Source organism: Rhodnius prolixus, unplaced genomic scaffold (assembly GCF_049639745.1).
Source record: "Rhodnius prolixus isolate KJV_2025 unplaced genomic scaffold, Rpr scaffold_7, whole genome shotgun sequence".
Classification (NCBI taxonomy): domain Eukaryota; kingdom Metazoa; phylum Arthropoda; class Insecta; order Hemiptera; family Reduviidae; genus Rhodnius; species Rhodnius prolixus.
In genome coordinates, this window is record NW_027411582.1 from 19,308,962 (window position 1) to 19,327,980 (window position 19,019).

The following is a 19,019-nucleotide window of genomic DNA, read 5'->3' on the forward strand; positions in this document are numbered from 1 at the left end:
CAATCATCTTTTTGGTTAAAAGTTTATCCAATGGTTTTCGTAGGTCACGCCATTCTTCGCCTAAAAATATATATTGTTTTATAGTTAACAGGATTATATAAATTATGAATATCTATAGTTTTAAAAAATTAAGGTGACTTAATTAACAATTTATTATCTATTCTAATCTGCAAGCTAGAGTTTATTTTAGTTAGCGGTCAAGTTGGTCAACATTAATAAAACACGGGATCAAGAAGGTTTCCATTTTCAAGTATAACATAGCATCCAAAAATTACCGGAATTTTAAACAAAATATCTCCGGCACTGATTATATTTCAATGTATTAAATGTTCACACACGATTTGGATCCTAAATCAGTGCCATTAAAATGCATTTTGAGATTTACAAGTTAATAACAACGGTAAACTTACCGTTTTAAATAAACCATTTCCTACTAATCCAAATATGTTGTAGATAACATCCTTACTTAAAGCATCTGGACTTGACAATATTGCCTGTAGAGATTAAAAAAATTTAAATGTGTTACATTGGTTATAAAAACATATTTAAAATTTTATTTAATTTGAAAATTTATAGTCTTTGAAATAATATGGTTTATTTGTTTCTTGTTTGATTTTATTTATTAATTTGTTGAGTGAACAGATCTGCAATTGATATGCTTCTACATAGTTAGTTATAGGGGAAATAAGTACAGCGGATGCTGTTCATCAAAGGCCGATGCCAGAAACAAGACAAAAACCAAAAAGTATTTTACATTATACAAAAAAAAAAAAAAATCAACTAGTTCAATTTCTATTTCGAATTTTCCAATTAAAACATATTAAAGCATCATGAGGACAATGTGTATGGGATGCTTAAACAAAATTGCTCGATTTGCTCTTAAAAAAATAAATATATATATAAATAAATAAATCCATATGGTACTTTACATCAGGGAATATTGATTCCAAAGATACACTCAGATCACAGAAGTAGAGCAGTCTAATAGTATTTACAATGTCCTGTAGATGTTTAGGTTGAGATTCAATTTATTAGTTGATCTGCTGTCAAATAGTCTAGAATGCAGTTTGAAACATTTTTCGTGGAGATTCTATCATGAGACTAAGGAGACACTGTAGTTGAGCGGTTAGAGGCGAAACCTGTAAAGCTAAGATCTATTGTGACCGTGCTGGGTTCGATTCCCGTCTAGGCTTTGGATTTTCTTTAAAGGTCCAATATGAGAAATTCAGAGGGAAGTACGAACTTCATATTAGTCTGTGACCAGCACAGTGAAAAACAAATAAATTTTAGATTTTGGTAATAAATACTATTTTAAAAAATCACTTACCTACCTCAATTTGTTTGGAGTCTCCTAAACTTATAACAAGTTTTGGACCCAGCCAAAATTTTACCATTTTATTTGTAGGTGTAGTATGCTCTTGGTATATGTTATTAAATATTTTATAAAAATCTAAAAACAAAAAAAAAATTATTTATATCTGTCTATCATCCGAGTCAGAATGGGGTTTAATGGGGAATGACCTTTTTCCAGAAGAGTAATCAATATATTGTTACGTATTATGAGTGTAAATAAATGTATTTAATGATTAGTGAATGAAAAAAAATTATGTGGGTGAGATTTGTATGATCTATGCAAGAATTGAGAGTTGGAAGCACTTTTCCACTATATGAGTGCTTTCCAGGAATGGTGGCAATTATATTGGCAGCTAAAATCATCCATAGAACAATTTTAAGTATCAAAACAAAAAAGAAATAATTTTATACAATTTGAATAAAAGAAATTTTCGAAAACATTCAATTAATTGTTGCTATTGACGCATTTTATTTTTGTTAAAATTTGCCTTGATAAAAAAAAGGTTATAAATTATCTTTGCGTGCTAAGAAAAGATCATTTCTATCTTAAGTGTTAATTTCTTTTTTTTAGATTCTATAATTATAGGTAATCTTACAGAGAACAATAAAAGAACAATTCTGGAAAAATATAATCTATTATGATGATTATTTTGTAAAAATAGTACAGAATACAGAATTTTTTCAGAATGTGCGTTAAAAAAGCTTAGAAAACTAGAACTTATGGGATATTATGGGACAAAATAATATATTAAATGGGACAAAAAGGGCAAGATTTTTCCACTAGAGATTTCAATTTTCTTTTATTTAATTTTCATTTTAATCTATGATGAAATTTTCATTACTTTATTTTAAACTTATATTATTATACTAACAGAAAATAAGGCCAAACCATGCCAAAACACAAGTTATTTTGTTTACACGTCCTAGGCCGGTAGTGAATAGTTTTGTTCAAATTAATGGTAACTCCCTTCCGTGGAGTAAGGAAGTTAAATACCTCGAGTTGGTGTTAAGACACCAAATTAACTTTCACCAAACACATAAACTCAGTGTGCGATAAAGCGGTAGGAATTATGTGTAGTCTGTTCCCTCTGTTAAACCGCAACTCGAATTTAGAATAATTTAATATAAAACTAATTTATTATCTCTACATCCGTTCTGTACTCTTATATTGCGGCTCTTTGTGGTCCAATACTATTTCGCACCAACAACGGGAATTTACAAAGTGTTCAAAACAAATGCTTAAAGCTTGTTGGGTGATATCCCCGGTTATAAATTATCTTTGCAGGATAAGAAAAGATAATTTCTACGTATCTTTAGTGTAAGATTCTATAATTATGGGTAATCTTACAGAGAACAATAAAAGAACAATTCTGGAAAAATATAATCCATTATGATGATTATTTTTAAAAATAGTACAGAATACAGAATTTCTTTAGAATGTGCTGTAACAAATACTGAGAAAACTAGAAACTTAACTTATGGAACATTCTGGATTCTTTATTATGAACGGTAGATAAATTTCAGATTTGTTATTATTTTTCATATATTTTTTCAGGTTCAATTTCAATTGATTTGGTTTAGGGTAATTATTATTCATTAGAACTAATTTACGATTGTGAACTAGTTAATTTATTAGTCACTCACCGCCATTTTTCTCGTTTATTTAATTTAAATTAATTTTCTTTAAGAGGAGTGACAAGCTGGACATAGAGTTTGGGCAACCTTTAAAGATGTAAATGAGAGAAATATTAAGCTACAAGTTAGTATTCTGGTACGCCGCAAAGTACTTCAACATAATACTGCCTCTGTAGATGGGACTCCATGCATAATAATATGTTCACAATCTTCAGAAACTGATTAAGAAAAAAAACAAAAAATGAGACAAAAAAGACAAGATTTGGACCGTTTATTTTGAAAGTGGTGTAAGTCCATTTTCTGTTATTTCGAGAAAGTTAAAGGTTAATATATTTGTTAATTATAAAATTAAGACAAATTATATGAAGTCTGGCAATGTTTCTACTGTTTTATCAATATGTAATTTGGTTATATAAATTTGTTTTAGGCGTATTTTACTAAACTGTTGTATACTTACGGGCTGCAAATGGACTTACACCACTTTCAAAATTAGACAATTGTAAAAATCGTTTAATTTCAATATTGAAAAATCCAATAATATATATTTTCAAATAATAATATACTAATATATAATAATATTTCATGTTCTTAAATAATAATATACTTCATATTAATCCAATTTTGTTTACAAATAATAATGACACGACATAAAATAGAAGTAATATTTTTAATTTTAGACGCTAATTACATTGTTATAATTACAAGATATTGATAGTATTTAATATAAAACAAATCTAAAATAACAGGCTACTGATCTGCAACCATCTGCTAAGCCGCCTACCTCTGTCAATTGGACTTACTACACCACTTTCATAATCATGGATCATACAATTTCATTTACCGACTAATTTTAAATTCTACAAAACAGGAATTTTTTAAGAAATTAAACACGGACTAGTTATACATAAAAAATTAACATAAAATTAAGAATGAATTACGTGATATCTCATTTTTTTCAAAAATGGACTTACACCACTTTCAAAATAAACGGTCCATTTTTCTACTAGAGATTTCAATTTTCTTTCATTTAATTTTCATTTTAATCTAAGATGAAATATTCATTACTTAATTTTAAACTTCTATTATTATACCAGAACATTACTATATTTTATTTAATTTTTTTTTTTTTTTGTTTGAGTAGTTACACTTAAAAACTAAATTTGTTTAGATTTTCATTACCTTCTCCTGTTTTTACTTTTGCAAGCATAGCAGCATTTCCAATAATTGGCCAAGGTTTTGGGCCGAGGATATTGGCAGTCATATTCGCAGCTCTAATCGCCCGTAAGATGTATCTAATTAAAATTAGGAAACAGTAACTCACTATCACTATTAAAAGAAAGTCTAATACAATCATGATTGGTACACTTGTTTTAAATGAATCATTAACACATACTAGAAAAATAAATTTGTTTTGTCTCCTTTATATAATTTTTGGTTTAACCTTGACTGTGGAGCGGTCCACTACTATGTATTTAAGGTTGCATTTCAGCTTCCTAATCTAGTTTTTTTATTTTTTAATTATTTAATCATGTTCGTTCTGTTGGACCAAGAATAAAAGTGAAACAGTTTTACTGAGTTTTCTGAAGGTTAACAAAACTAATGATTAAATTAGCTAAGCTTGAATGTATGACAGCCGACCATCCACCCCGCTGTCCATCACCAACTTAGGCAATCACCCAATCACCCTGGGTAATGCTAAATGGTCTGTATGGGTAGACAAGACTCATAGTTATGGTAAAGGTCACTTCCCTAGAGAATGTATACCCCGAAATGCAACATCATGGTCCTCCAGGTTGGTGGTTGATGCATCAGGCCAGCTCTCCGATCATCGCAAAAAAACACAACGCTCAAATAAGCCAAAAAGTAGTAAATAAGCCGGACTGGCATCTAGGTTACGAACAGGCAAGCGGACTCGGAAGTTGTATTAAAACACAAAATATATTCCAATTATATATTTAACTTTTTTGATCTAAAATATCTAAGGACCATTCAACAATAAAACACAGGCAAGTGAAATAAAAATCTACATAAATTATTACTCTAGATTATCTTTGAATAAATGTATGTACTAGGTATATAAAAAATAAATATTACTCCTACAAACAATGCATGCTAATTTTGTTTAACTATACGACTTTGGTTAATTTCTTGGCTTAATCCTTATCATATAACCTTGGCTGACTTCTAGTAGCAAAGAATACTTGTATTCCAATTTGTCAAGAGTCAAATCTGTTTCCAATATGTATTTCCTTATTACAGTTGACGCCACTATTTTGTTTGTCGCCATCGCATAAACACTTCCTAAAAAAATTGATTGTAAACAGAAATTGGTTAAGAGATGTTTTTTAATCAACTAAAGCTAAGAATTTCTAATAAAAATGAATCGTTACCACCGTTAGTTGTACTCTGTGCCACAACTTATGACTTGAAACTCAAGAAAAATGAAGATAACTTCAGTTAGGTGAATACCGAACAGGACAGGGAAATCAGGATAGTGTAAACAACGGTTTTGGCATAAACAAAAGGAACTCATGAAGGTAGTGTACTGGAGAGTGAAGTCAAGCTTCTAAGGGGACACCAGGGTTTATGTTCGATTAAGAATTTTTTTTTTAATTGATTTTGTCATAAAAAAATTGAAGTTAATAATGTTTTCGACTATTACAAATCTAAATAATTAGTTCAGTTGTTTACTAATTTAAAGCTATAGTTAGTTGTACTGATATACCAATTCATTGGCATCACCCAGATTCCGTTTTTCATCGTAGATTGTACCTCTACAGAGGTTACTTTTAAACACGCTAGGTTGCGTAGTGAGGAAAAGTAGTTTTTGCTAAATACATTCTTTGGTGATTGATGTTAGGTTATGTAAGATCCAATATTTTTGCTAATTTTTTGAAAGAATTAATTTCAACTTTTGCATAAGAGCTATTTTATTTTAACATAATCTCGTGGGCAACTAAGTATTTTGGAAGAAAATAGAATATTATAGGTTTAGAATTTAAGACCTATAAGAATAAATCATATAGTTCATTTTATTTTTGTTTTGATTTAAAGAAAAATTCACTAAGCAGCGCGTACAAAGTTTCATTATTCAACTATTCTATTTTTCTCTGTTTCTGTCAGAAAATGAAAAGTTGTCATAGTTCTAGTAGTAAAAAAAACACTATTAATCACTTAAAACTGTGCAACAGACGATGGCCTATTGAGTAAACAGTTATATCATTTCCCAATGAGAGTAGGTCATCAAATTATTTCTTACCTGGACAAGATCGTGGACCCCAACTGAAAGGGAAATATGCTCCTTTCGGCCTGGCAGATATCTCTTCTGGTGAAAAATGATCCGGATAGAATTCTTGTGGATGTGACCATAAATCTGCGTCTCTGTGCAGTGAATAAAATCCAACATAAGCGGAACATCCCTTAGGAAGCTTATACTCTCCTGCAAAGATATTTAACATAAGTTCTAAGTAATATATTTCTGATTTTAGGACAATCATTTTAATTGATTTTATGCAATTTTTTAGAAAACAGCTGGTGGATAGAAAATGAAGATTATCTTGAGTTTAAAATTTACTGGCCGCATATTTACTATTTTTTATTGAAATATTCATAAACAATCATTAAGTAATCGCCTCTTTATTTCAGGCGGGGCCTAACGTCCTACTACCGATTAGGCTTCGTGGACGGTGGCGGAAGCTGATATTTTACTATAAACAATTTTTTCTAACAAATAAAAAGTAGTCATACGCGGGATTCGAACTGGGGACCTCCTTCTCACAAAGCCACGCACTTGACCAGTAGACCAAAATTTCAGTCTTGTTCGTAACACAAACAATTAAATGTTAACTTGACATATTTCTGTCAAAAAATCTCCTAATCTAAATTAACAATAATTATTACCTAGATCAACATCCTTAGTAAGTGTTCTAACTATAGCGAGTGGACCATATAGTCTCATCACTTCTTTAATTACTTTTGTCAGGTACTTCATCTTGGATAGTTGTTCCCATGTTGGCGCCACTTCAGGATCTTCTCCTAAAATATCAACTTGTTCTTGATATACAGCTTCTTGATGTTCAGGGTACATAGCCAACATCAACATAATGTAGGATATAGTCACAGCTGAAGTGTCAAATCCCTATAAGAAATTAATTAGGAGAGCAAGTAAATGTTACGTGTGAATTTCTTTTGAGGTTACTTAACCTCTTCTGGTACTTTCGAAATTTCGAAAACCCATACACCTAATTTTTAAATCAATTAAATTAAAATATAACTGACCGAATTTCCATTAAATTTATACATTTTAATTTTAATGGAGTGATTCAGATTGGTAAGGTAAATTAAAGACGTAGCTACTGCGCCAAGGTATTTCAATATCTAAGCTTCGATACAGGTGCCCCTGGTATTTTATGTCTACTACCAGCCCAGATCGCTATCATCACCGGACGAGTGCTGTAAGGCTGGAAACATAGTGGAACGGCGAGCAAAGCGGCGCTGATAGCGAAGAGCGAAGCGGCAAAAACAAAAACTAGAAATAGATAGAGTTGCTCTATCTTCGCTTTGCTCGCCACTATGCGCGGTCCCATATGTTTACTTGTGTTTGATTTCGCCGCTTCGCTCTTCGCTATCAGCGCCGCTTTGCTCGCCGCTCCACTATGTTTCCAGCCTAAGAGGCTGTTAGGAAGAGCAAAAGGAGATAAATGTACAAGTATACCTAAAATCAAATCCGATATGTCCTCGTTTTGTGGTCAGCATATTGAGCCTATTACTTTTACTTCTTTTTTTTTTGTTTTAATATTATTTAAAATCATCTTGGAAAGATCAGATGGAAAAAATATCTAATTTCGATTCCCCCAAAAAATCGTCTGTAATTGTTCTTGAAATTATCAGTAATAATAATACATAATTTTATCGGGTCTTCTAGAATGAAAGTTAACCGAAATGAAGATCATTTTAGAATGTAGATTAAGTTGTAACTTACAGCAACAAGAAAGTCCGTAGCAAGTCTTCCAGTCTCTTCCAATGAAAGCTCCTTCTGTTTTGCTTTCTGAATTAATACGTCAGAATAGAAAACAGGTTTTTCATCGATTTCCTCTGAAATATTTTTAGTATTATAATAAGGAAATGTAATACGAATAGTAATGAAAAGAGCAGGTAACCTACCTCCTTGCTTTTTTCTATCACCAATTCTCTTCTGCAACATCTATGAAAGAAATTAAATACCACAATTAAAATTAAATGCAAAATTAAATACAATATATATAGATATATATATGTATATCTGTATATATATATATATATAAATATCTGCTTCTCTATTTCTGGCTCTTAGTTTCTGTAACTCAACCAACCCGCATAGCCACGTAAGTTTCAATAATTATAAAGAATTTATTGTATTTTACTGTATATTTTTGTATTACTGATTTTTACTGTTTTTTCTATGTTACTGACTCTGTAAATTGTTTTGTATTTGTAATATCCAGGCCCTGAAGAGGACAATATATTTGTCGAAACGTTGGCAAAGAGACGAGTTGTTTTATTTGACCGATTCCTCGCAAATCTTCCATCCTAAGATTAAATTCAATAATATTAATATGTGTTAACTAGAAATACGTGGGGTGTACTTCATAAAATTTATTAACACAGCGTATCTGTAACTATTTAAAAAGTATGAGTAAAGCCTCATTCAATTTTTTGCATCTCAGGTTGTAGGCGCGCGAATACGCCTACACCCAGAGAATAGAAAAAATAAAGAGAAATAAAAGAAAAAGGGGAAGGTACTTACCCTTTGCTAGGAGCGATGTGCGTGAGGTATGTTGATAAGCTGCCGGAGAAGCAATGAGAGGAAAGGAAGCTGGGGAGCGGAAGCGTGTATATATGTTTATGTAAGTGTGTGTGTGTGTGTGTTGAGCTCTGAGAAAGGGAGGCAATATTTGGGCTCAGGCTCAGAGAAGCGTATCGGAAGTGGAAATGAGGGAAGCGGAAGAGTAAAGGGGGAATAGTGCAATAAGGGCACTATATGCGGTGGAATATGCGTGAAGCGATATTCGGGAGAGGCGTTTAGATGCGGATGATGCGTACTGTTAGGTGTCAGCGGAAGTATGAAAGTAATAGCGTACTAAGGGCACTAGATGCAGATGAAAAATGATAGGCGTAAAGCGATGAGTGAAGCGTTGAATATAAGCGTATTAGCACAGAAACACAGAAGTGTAAATAGCGCGGTACCGCAGAGAACTGTGTAGGCTCGAAAAGTGACCACAGGGTCCTAAAGGAAGTAGTGGGGCAAAGGGTCTATAAGATAGAAACACAAATAAAGGAAATAGAAGCTATAGGTCGTGACGCAATTGGATCAGAACCGGAAACAACAAGTTAATATAGACGGAAAGTTTAAGAGAATAAAAAGGTGAAATAATAACATAATAATAAGCGATACGAAATATGTAGAAAAAAGGAAATTAAGGCGGATGCGTACATTAGTACGCGCGCGGGCGCAAGGCTGACTCGCGAGAGTCGGACGCTAGCCATGGCCGAATGTTCTCGGTCACGACCGAACACAGGTTGTTGCTGATGTTGTAGTTGATGGTTAATTTTTGATCTAAGCTAACATATTTTATACCTTTAGATTTTTTGTTGAGTCAAGATATTAACTATTAATAAATGAATAAAAGTAAAAAAAAGTAAAGTAAAGTAATCGCCTATTTTTTCAGGCGGGGCTTAACCTCCAACTACCCAATTAGGTGTCGTGGACGGAGGCAACTAGCAAACCTACTTTATTATCCCTCATTTAACCATTAAATAAAATCCAAGGCCAAGACCGGGAATCGAACCCAGTACCACAATGCATATTAGCTTTGCAGGTCTCGCCTCTTAAACCGCTCAGCTACCGTGGCGCCTTTAATAAATGAATGAATATCTTTGTGGGTTTTCTTAAGATGAAAATTTGGGTCCCACATTCTTGCGGTCATCCTACTTTCTTTATTTTATACAGTAAGCCATGTTGCCAACTTTTATCTTTCTTTAAAATATTTCCTAACATCTTCTCAAATATTTTAGAGAGATCTAAAGTAAATGTTTAAAGTGTATTTTGTAATCTTTGACTTCCTAAGTCAGCCTACTTTAAAATAAAGAAGCATGGAAGAAAAGGCTGCTGCAAACATTTAACGAAAGAACTTTATAAAATGTGATTTTTAAGAAGTTGTTTTAATTAAATAAAGCATGCTTACAATACTGGAAGAAAATACTGTAAAATAAGATCGTAATCCTACATTATATAGTATAATATTTCAAAGCGGCCACTCTTTGCCTAGTACTATTTATTATATAAATGGCATTAAATTTATTATGTATCCCCTAAACCCCTACTTATGTTTACAGTATATTAGTTTGTTCGTTATATAGCTATAGTATTAAAATATTGATTGTGTCACAAACAAAATACATGATTAGTTATGTATTGGAAATAACCACAATTCAAGTACCTTATTAGACAAATTCCAATATGATCTGGATAAATTTTTTACACGCCTCCCGCTTGCAGATAAATTTAAATATAGTGAGCTAAAGTGGTTCGGTACGTGCATCAACATTTTTACAGTATGTTCTTCTAACCTGTAATTTAACAACTACATATATTACTTAGACATAGACCTTTTTTTTCAAATATCCAAAATAATGTTTGCTTACTTTTCAAACACTTCTAATAATTTGTATTGTTCCATTTCTAGTTCATTCAAATCGTATCCAAAGTTTGAAACTAAATAAATTAAGACACAACTTTAATATTATTTATGAAAATATTTTTATAACTTTATTACCTCCAATGGGAGAGGGTTTTGAACTTGTCATTTGTTCTCTAACTAATGCCACACTAACTACAGCGACGGGTTCGAAATGTGTAAAATGATTTGAGGTATCTACATTCTCTTCCCTATATATAATTTCTATCGGAGTATCAAGTTTTACTTACTTCCAATAAAATTAAATATTTATGGTTTATTATTAATTATATTTTACAAAGGGACGCAAAAATCCAAAAGTGTTGAAGGACAATTAAAAATTATGTTCTCAAATCCGGTAACAGAATGTTAAGAGTTGTGCACAAGTTCTTTGCACTTAAGGTAAAATCAATAACGAAATTTTTGAAAATTAATATAAACTTTTAATAATACAAAATTAAGACTGACCAGTTACAGTGTCTGCAGAAAAATTTGTTGCGTAACGCCTAAAATTAAAACTTTGTCCATTAATTGCATGCTTATTTATCACTTTACATAGATTCATAGCTTTTCCGTGGAACATTTCTAAATTTGATTCAATCATCTTTTTGGTTAAAAGTTTATCCAATGGTTTTCGTAGGTCACTCCATTCTTGGCCTAAAAATATTTATTGTTTTATAGTTAACAGGATTCTATAAATTATGAATATCTTAAGAGTTTTAAAAAATTAAGGTGAGTTAATTAACTATTAACAGTCTATTCTTATCCTCAAGCTAGAGTTTATTTGAATTAGCGGTATTACTTGTACCACGTTGGTCAATATTAATAAAACACGGGATCAAGTAGGTTTCCATTTTCAAGTATAACATGGCATCCAAAAATTACGGGAATCTTAAACAAAATATCTCCGGCACTGATTATATTTATGTATTGTATGTTCACATACGATTTGGATCCTAAATCTGTGCCTTTCAAATACATTTTAAGATTCACAAGTTAAAACAGTAAACTTACCATTTCTTACAAATAAACCATTTCCTACTAATCCAAGTATGTTGTAGACAATATCCTTATTTAAAGCATCTGGACTTGACAATATTGCCTGCAGAAATTAAAAAAATTTAAATGTGTATAAAACTATATATATATATTTTTTTTTTTTTTTTTTTTTTAAATTTACACCTGCACAATAAAAATGGCGTGGCAATCATGAATGATAATCATCCAGTGATGACCATCATTAGTCTACCAGTTGGTAAAACTATATTTAAAATTTTATTTTATTTATTATTTGTTTTATTTTATTTATTCCTTTGTTGAGTGAACAGATCTGCAGTTGATATGCTTTTACATAGTTAAAGGGGGAAAAAATACAGCGGATGCCGTTCATCAAAGGCCGATGCCAAAAACAAATCAAAAAAGCTCTACGTGGCTGTGTCATGGACACGGCCGTGTGTTGTGCGTGAATATGTTTACATAACGGGTTATATTTTTTATATAAAATATTTTTATTTATGTATTTAGGATGAAATCAAGGAAACAAATAATTACTGTGTTACAATATAACTTTATTAATTATAGGTCTGTTATACGAAAAGTACGACACAAATGGCTTACAAGATACATCGAGATTTCTGGTAAACGTTAAATCAATATAGGTATTAGCTAACGTTGTTGGAGAAGTTTCAATATAAGACAAATTCAACTCGCTGAGCATGAAGTTGGGCAATGAGCGTTTTTGCGAGACATCAACATTAAAGTCTCCAATTATCATAATTGGTGTAGTAAGATCAGGCTCTTAATCGGGTATAATTTTAGCGATATTTTTGGAATATTTTAACAACGATCGTAACATAAAGAGTTTAATTTCTGCTAAAGCTGTGCCCGGATGGATATACACACACCCGAGTACGAATTTGAAGATGCCATTGGCCTTTTTCGTTTACTAGACAGACATCACCAGCTTTTACGTCTTTCATTTCCAAATAAATTTCCGAAATGTCAATGTTAACTCTATTACAATCAGTGAAGCTATTGATGTTGCGATATATGGCGACTCCATCGGCTTTGCGACTTTTACCATTCGATTGTTCTTGAGAAGCCCTTTCCAACCGTATACGATCTGTGTATTTGGTTTTGGCTTTTCGACGCGTAAAGGCCGACTTTATATATTTTTGATATTTTTTTTATTCTAACACTTTATTTTATTTACTATCACTATTTTACACTAATTTTTTATACAAAATCGATAGATTGAGACGACAGCTGACGATTAAAACTTAAACGAACATCGTAGCTTCTCCGAGTCAAAAGTTATACTAATTGCAAATCTCGATACGCAGCAAAATTATCTCAAAATGGCGGCGCTTCCCCCTCCACCGCGCGCGATGTGTCACAGTCCTCTCTTATCTTAATGAATTCTTTGATCCTTTAGCTATCAAGTGGTCTAATTTAATTTTGGATGTAGACGATAGATTCGAAACTATAATGCCAAACTGTATCCCCCGATTTTGTTATCATTAGATTTTTTGGATTGCCACCATATGATTCAAATTTAAAGACGTATTCACGTCAAAACCAAAAATTATTTTAGATTATACAAAAAAAATAAATAAATAAAATAATACCAATTTCAACTAGTTCAATTTCAGTTGGGAATTTTCGTATTATAACATATCTGGGCATAGAAGAAAGGCCTAGATTGTTCTAGGGGTTGAGCGATCAAAGTCAGTAACAGGCCGCCACTGCATTAACAAAAGGGCGGTATCTACCTGTGGCAGAGAAGAAAGGCCTAGATTGTTCTAGGGGTTAAGCGACCAAAGTCGGTATCAGGCCACCACTGTGTAGACAAAAGGGCCGGTCTCTACCTGTACTAGAAAGGAAAGGGCTAGATTGTTCAAGGAGTTAGTGACCTGTGTAAAAGCCAGCTAAGAGAAAGGCCGCAGTCGGGGTGGTGGCGTATGTGTTTCCCAGCCAGTGATTGACAGGTGAGAGTTAGACAGACGGAGTTGGAGAGAGACAGAGAATGGGAGGAGGCGGCTCACAGCTGAGGTAGTATGTTTTCTCCAGCCAATGAACGTCAGGAGGGCGTGGAAACCTATGCTCAGAGATTTGGAGGAGGGCAGTCCCAGTTGAGGGAGGCACGCAGTTAAAAGGAGGCAGACACAGCTGGAGAAGTCAGTTTTTAAGCAGTTTTAAGGAGTTCTTAATGAGTTGTTAATCAGTTAGTTTTGAGTGAGTCTTGGAGAGACGTTAGTTTGGAGAGACACTTTGGAAGGGACAGTTTGAGAGAGTCAGTGTTGCGGAGTGCTTCAGAGATAGCTAGTCAGGCGGTTAGTCAGTTAGTGAGAAGAGCTTTGTTTGTGTAGCAGAGACTAGTGCAATTCGGTGCAGTGCGGACCAGTGGTCAGTCGAGGAACAGTTTTGTGGCGTTACGTAGTGAGTAAGTAACAGTAAACTGTTGTGACTGTTGTAAATGGTGACTGTAATGAATAGCGTTAGTTGCTAGTAAATGTTAATGTGAGTAAAGGTAATGTGTTAATAAATCAGGTTATTATTTACAACTTTAGCGAGTTTTATTATTTAATCAAACCCACATATTTAAAATAACTCACTAGTTGCCACTGCAGGCACTAGTTGTGTAAGTAAAGTACTTTCTTAGTAAAAGGACAAGAAAAACTTTACAATATTAAACCATCATGAGAACAATGTGTATAGGATGTTTAAACAAAATTGTTCGATTTGCTCTTAAAAAAATAAATAAATAAATCCATATGGTACTTTACTTTAGGGAATATTGATTGCTAAGAAACATACAGATTACAGAAGTAGAGCAGCCTAACAGTATTTACAATATACTGTAGATGTTTAGGTAGAGATTCAATTTATTAGTTGCACTGTGGTCAAAAATACCCTAGAAAGCAGTTTGAAACATTTTTCGGGGAGATTCTATCATGAGACGAAGGAGACACTGTAGTTGAGTGGTAAGATTCGAGGTCCAATGTGAGAAATTTAGAGGGAAGTACTAACTTCATATCAGTCTGTGACCAGCACGGTGAAAAATAAATAAATTTTAGATTTTGGTAATAAATACTATTTTAAAAAATCACTTACCTACCTCAATGTGTTTGGGATCCCATAAATTTATTATAAGTTTTGGACCCAGCCAAATTTTTGCCATTTTATTTGTAGATGTACTATGCTCTTGGTATATTTTATTAACTATTTTAAAAAAATCTAAAAACAAAAAAAGTAATAAATAATTTATATCTGTCTATCAGCATAGTCAGAAATGTTAATCATTGCCCACTTTAATGGGGAATGTCGTTTTTCCAGAAGTCTAATCAATATATTATCAATAATTAAGTGTATAGTTATTTATTTAACAAGTGTGGAAAGTAGTACTTTTCCTCACGCGAGGCAGGGTTTCGCTTCGCTCGCTCGTGCAAGTGCAAATTGCCGAGTGTGAGGAAAATACTTGACACTCGAGTTAAATATTATATTTTTTCTGCAACCATTAGATTTATTAACTAAAAAAATTAAAAATTTCATTTTTACAGTCTACAAAAAGTAATTTATTTATTATAAACATTTATTGTTATATTACAATTATTTACATTACTTACGTATTCACATTACTTAATGTGAATAACTTATTACATTTTCTGCTGTTTCTTTTATTGATGGAGGAGTGTTTTCTAAACAGGAATCACTAGAATCCATTTTAAATTTCTATAAGGTAACACTATAACCTTTTTAACTGTTATAATTAAAAATATCTAATTATTTATTAAAGTATTATTTTTATTTCTATATTCCTTTCAATTTTTATTTTATTTTTTAATATTCGTTTTTTAATTATTTTGTTACGTTAAATAAGCTTATTAAAGTTTTACAGAAAATATTTATGTTAATAACAAAACTTCTTATATCAAGGAAGCACAATAAAGTTTTTCCACTCACTTGTGCGGAAAGTGACACTAATGGGAATTTTTCCCCACTTGTGTGGGAAGTTGGGCATTACACAGCTGATTTTAATTGAGTAATGAGAACTTCCCTACATGGTTGCAGAAAAAAATAAATTTATTGAATGATTAGTGAGTGCAAAAAAATGCAAGAACTGAGGGTAGAAAGTGTTTTTCTACTAAATTATTGTACCCTTACTGGGAATGTTGGCAGTTATATTAGCAGCTTAAATCACCCATAGAATAATTTAGAGTAATTAAAAAAATATAATAAATTTACACGAATGGAATAAAAGTAATTTTTTAAAACATTAAATTATTGCTTTCGTATTTTATTTGTGTTAAAATTATTTTTGAATCAAATTATATTTGCGTGCTAGGTAAAGATAATTTCTACGTATCTTTAGTGTTAACTCCTTATTTTGGATTCTATAATTATAGGTATTCTTTTAGAAAACAATAAAAGATCAGTTCTATTTCTACACGCGGTAATTAATATGTTTTTACATAACTAGTAATAAAAGTATTTTTATTTTATTAATAATTGGCCTAACTTACTAGAAACCTGGCAAAATAAATCATTATTACGTCTTTATTTTGGATGTAAAATTAAATGATACCCCAGTTAATGATAGCCCCATATTTATCGGGGATGTACATATTTTTCTCGCGTTTGGAAAAGTTATGATGATATGTTTTGTGCGTTAACAAAACTGAGAAAACTATAACTTAACTTATGGAATATTCTGGCTTCTTTATTCTGATAAATTTCAGATTTGTTTTTATTATTCATATATTTCTCTTTTAGGTTAAATTTCAATTGATTTGGTCTAGCGTAATTAATATTCATGAGAACTAATTTACGATTGTGAATTAGTTAATTTATTAGTCACTCACCACCATTTTTCTTGTTTAGTTAATTTAAATTAACTTTCTTTAAGAGAGGTAACAAGCTGGACATAGAGTTTGAGCAACCTTTAAAGATGTAAATGAGATAAATATTTAGCGTTACTATTCTGCTACGCTACAAAGTACTTTACCATAGTAGTGCCTCTATAGGTGGACTCCATCATAATACACTCAACAGCAAAAAAACCGGACACTTAATATTTTTTATATTAAAAGCTGATTATCAGTAATGTGTTTGTTTTTGTGGGTAATCTGGTTATTACAGAGAAGGAAGGGTCTAAGTCCATTGAACTAATCCCTTCAGGATTAGTAGGGCATGAGATAAGACTCAGATGTGGCTTATTTGTCTTGAGGCTGCTTTACCTGACGGAATTCTTCTAAACTGTAAGCAGGTTTTCGCACCTTTAAAGATCTTTAATTTATTAACCGCGCCTTTCTGTCATTAATAGACGTGATTTTTTTTATTTTGGTCCAGAATAATGGTTCTTTCGAATGTAGACGTAGCCCGAGCTGATGCCTTGGCAAGAGAAGGCCGGAGCGTCCGATCTATCACAGAAACCCTTGGAGTAGCGAAGTCCGCCATTAATGATGCTCTCCGGCGTTTCCGGGAGACTGGCAGTAACGAGCGGAGGGCTGGCAGTGGCCGACCAAGGGCCACAACTGAAGTTGACGATCGATTTATCACGCTCTCAGTATTGAGAGACCGCCATTTAACTGCTCCTGAGGTTCGGGACAGGCTTCAAGTGGCGCGAAATACGCGTGTTAGCTCGGACACAGTATGGCGGAGACTAAGGGAGCGTGGACTTAAAGCAAGGCGCCCCGCGACAGGGCCCCAACTCCTGGAAAGGCATCGTAGAGAAAGGCGATTATTAGCCGACCAACATTTTCATTGGACTGTAGAGCAATGGGGAACAGTTTTATTCACAGATGAGTCTCGCTTTGGTCTATACCACTCAGACGATCGAGACAGAGTGTGGAGACGATCAGGGGAGCGATTTGCTCAATGTACTCTTCGAGAGTCACGACCTTTCGAAAGGAGATCAGTTATGGTTTGGGGTGGAATCAATTTCCACGCCCATACTGAACTGATTTTCATTGATAATGGGGGCTGACTGCTCGGAGGTACATTGAGGAAGTGCTCCTAGAGACTGTGATCCCGTTGGCTCCATTTATTGGTGACCAATTCATTTTGATGCAGGATAATGCTCGCCCACATACCGCCAGAATTGTTACCGAATACTTGGAGCAAGTGGGAATCACAGTTCTGGACTGGCCTGCACGAACTCCTGATATGAATCCCATAGAAAATTTATGGGATAATTTAGGAAGGCGTGTTAGACATCGTCATCCTCCTCCTAGTGACTTAAATCAGCTCCAAATTGCTCTTTGTGAAGAATGGGATGCTCTGCCGGTGGAGTACGTCCAAAATTTAATTTCTTCTATCCTGACAGGATTAGGGCCCTTCGCCGTAGAAGAGGGAGAAATACCCGCTATTAGAAGAACATCCTTTGTCAGAAAACCTGATAAAAATGAAGAATAAAGTTTTAAAAAAAATGTGTTAATCTCTTATTTTTTTCTTTATTTTATATTTTTGTGTTAATACTTAATAAAAATTAGTCATTTGTGGCAGATTTTGTGTAAATAACTTATAAATAAACCAATTCTTACCATAAATTAAAAAGATTAGCGTATTTAACAAAGTTATGAGACCAAATCTGAGTGTCCGGTTTTTTTTGCTGTTGAGTGTATGTTCACAATCTTTAGAAATTGATTAAGAAAAAAACAAAAAATGTGACAAAAAGGCGAGATTTTTCCACTAGAGATTTCAATTTTCTTTCATTTAATTTTCATTTTAATCTATGATGAAATATTCATTACATAATTATACTAGAACATCGCTATATTTTATTTAATTCTTTTTTTGTTTGTTTGTTTGTTTGTTTGAGTAGTTACACTTAAAAACTAAATTTGTTTCGATTTTCATTACCTTCTCCTGTTTTCACTTTTGCAAGCATAGCAGCATTTCCAATAAGTGGCCATGGTTTTGGGCCGGGTATATTGGCAGTCATATTCGCAGCTCTAATCGCCCACAAGATGTATTTAATTAAAATTAGGAAACAATAACTCACTGTCGCTATTAAAAGAAAGTCTAATACAATCATGATTGTTTTAAATGAATCATTTACACATACTAAAAAATCAATTTGTTTTGTCCCCTTTATATAATTTTAAATTAACCTTGTGAGTGGAACGGTCTGATACTAGGTAATTATGGTTGCATTTCTCCTTCATTTCTAATGCATTTTTTTTAATTTAATCATGTTCGTTCTGTTGGACCAAGCTTAAAAGTGAAACCATTTTACTGAGTTTTCTGAAGGTAAACAAAACTAATGATTAAATTTGCTAAGCTTGAAAGTATGAGAAAGATAATATAAATGTTTTG

General features: G+C 32.6%; 1 protein-coding gene across 2 annotated transcripts; it reads right to left on the bottom strand.

Moving 5' to 3' along the window:
- Positions 1-22: 22 nt before the first annotated feature.
- On the bottom strand, positions 23-18,773 carry LOC141447131 (cytochrome P450 4C1-like). Of its 2 annotated transcripts, XM_074114354.1 has the most exons (15): positions 18,564-18,773; positions 14,821-14,939; positions 11,718-11,805; positions 11,172-11,360; positions 10,672-10,741; positions 10,467-10,596; positions 8,152-8,191; positions 7,970-8,082; positions 6,889-7,126; positions 6,248-6,427; positions 4,168-5,289; positions 2,998-3,206; positions 1,328-1,450; positions 411-494; positions 23-60 (listed from the first exon to the last, which is right to left on the bottom strand). In XM_074114354.1, exons 1-11 carry the CDS (start codon positions 18,736-18,738, stop codon positions 5,129-5,131), a joined length of 1,503 nt encoding a protein of 500 aa, XP_073970455.1. In that variant the 5' UTR covers positions 18,739-18,773; the 3' UTR covers positions 23-60; positions 411-494; positions 1,328-1,450; positions 2,998-3,206; positions 4,168-5,128. The 2 variants fall into 2 exon arrangements, with proteins under 2 accessions (XP_073970455.1, XP_073970454.1); XM_074114353.1 differs by lacking the exon at positions 2,998-3,206.
- Between the last annotated feature and the right edge of the window lie 246 nt (positions 18,774-19,019).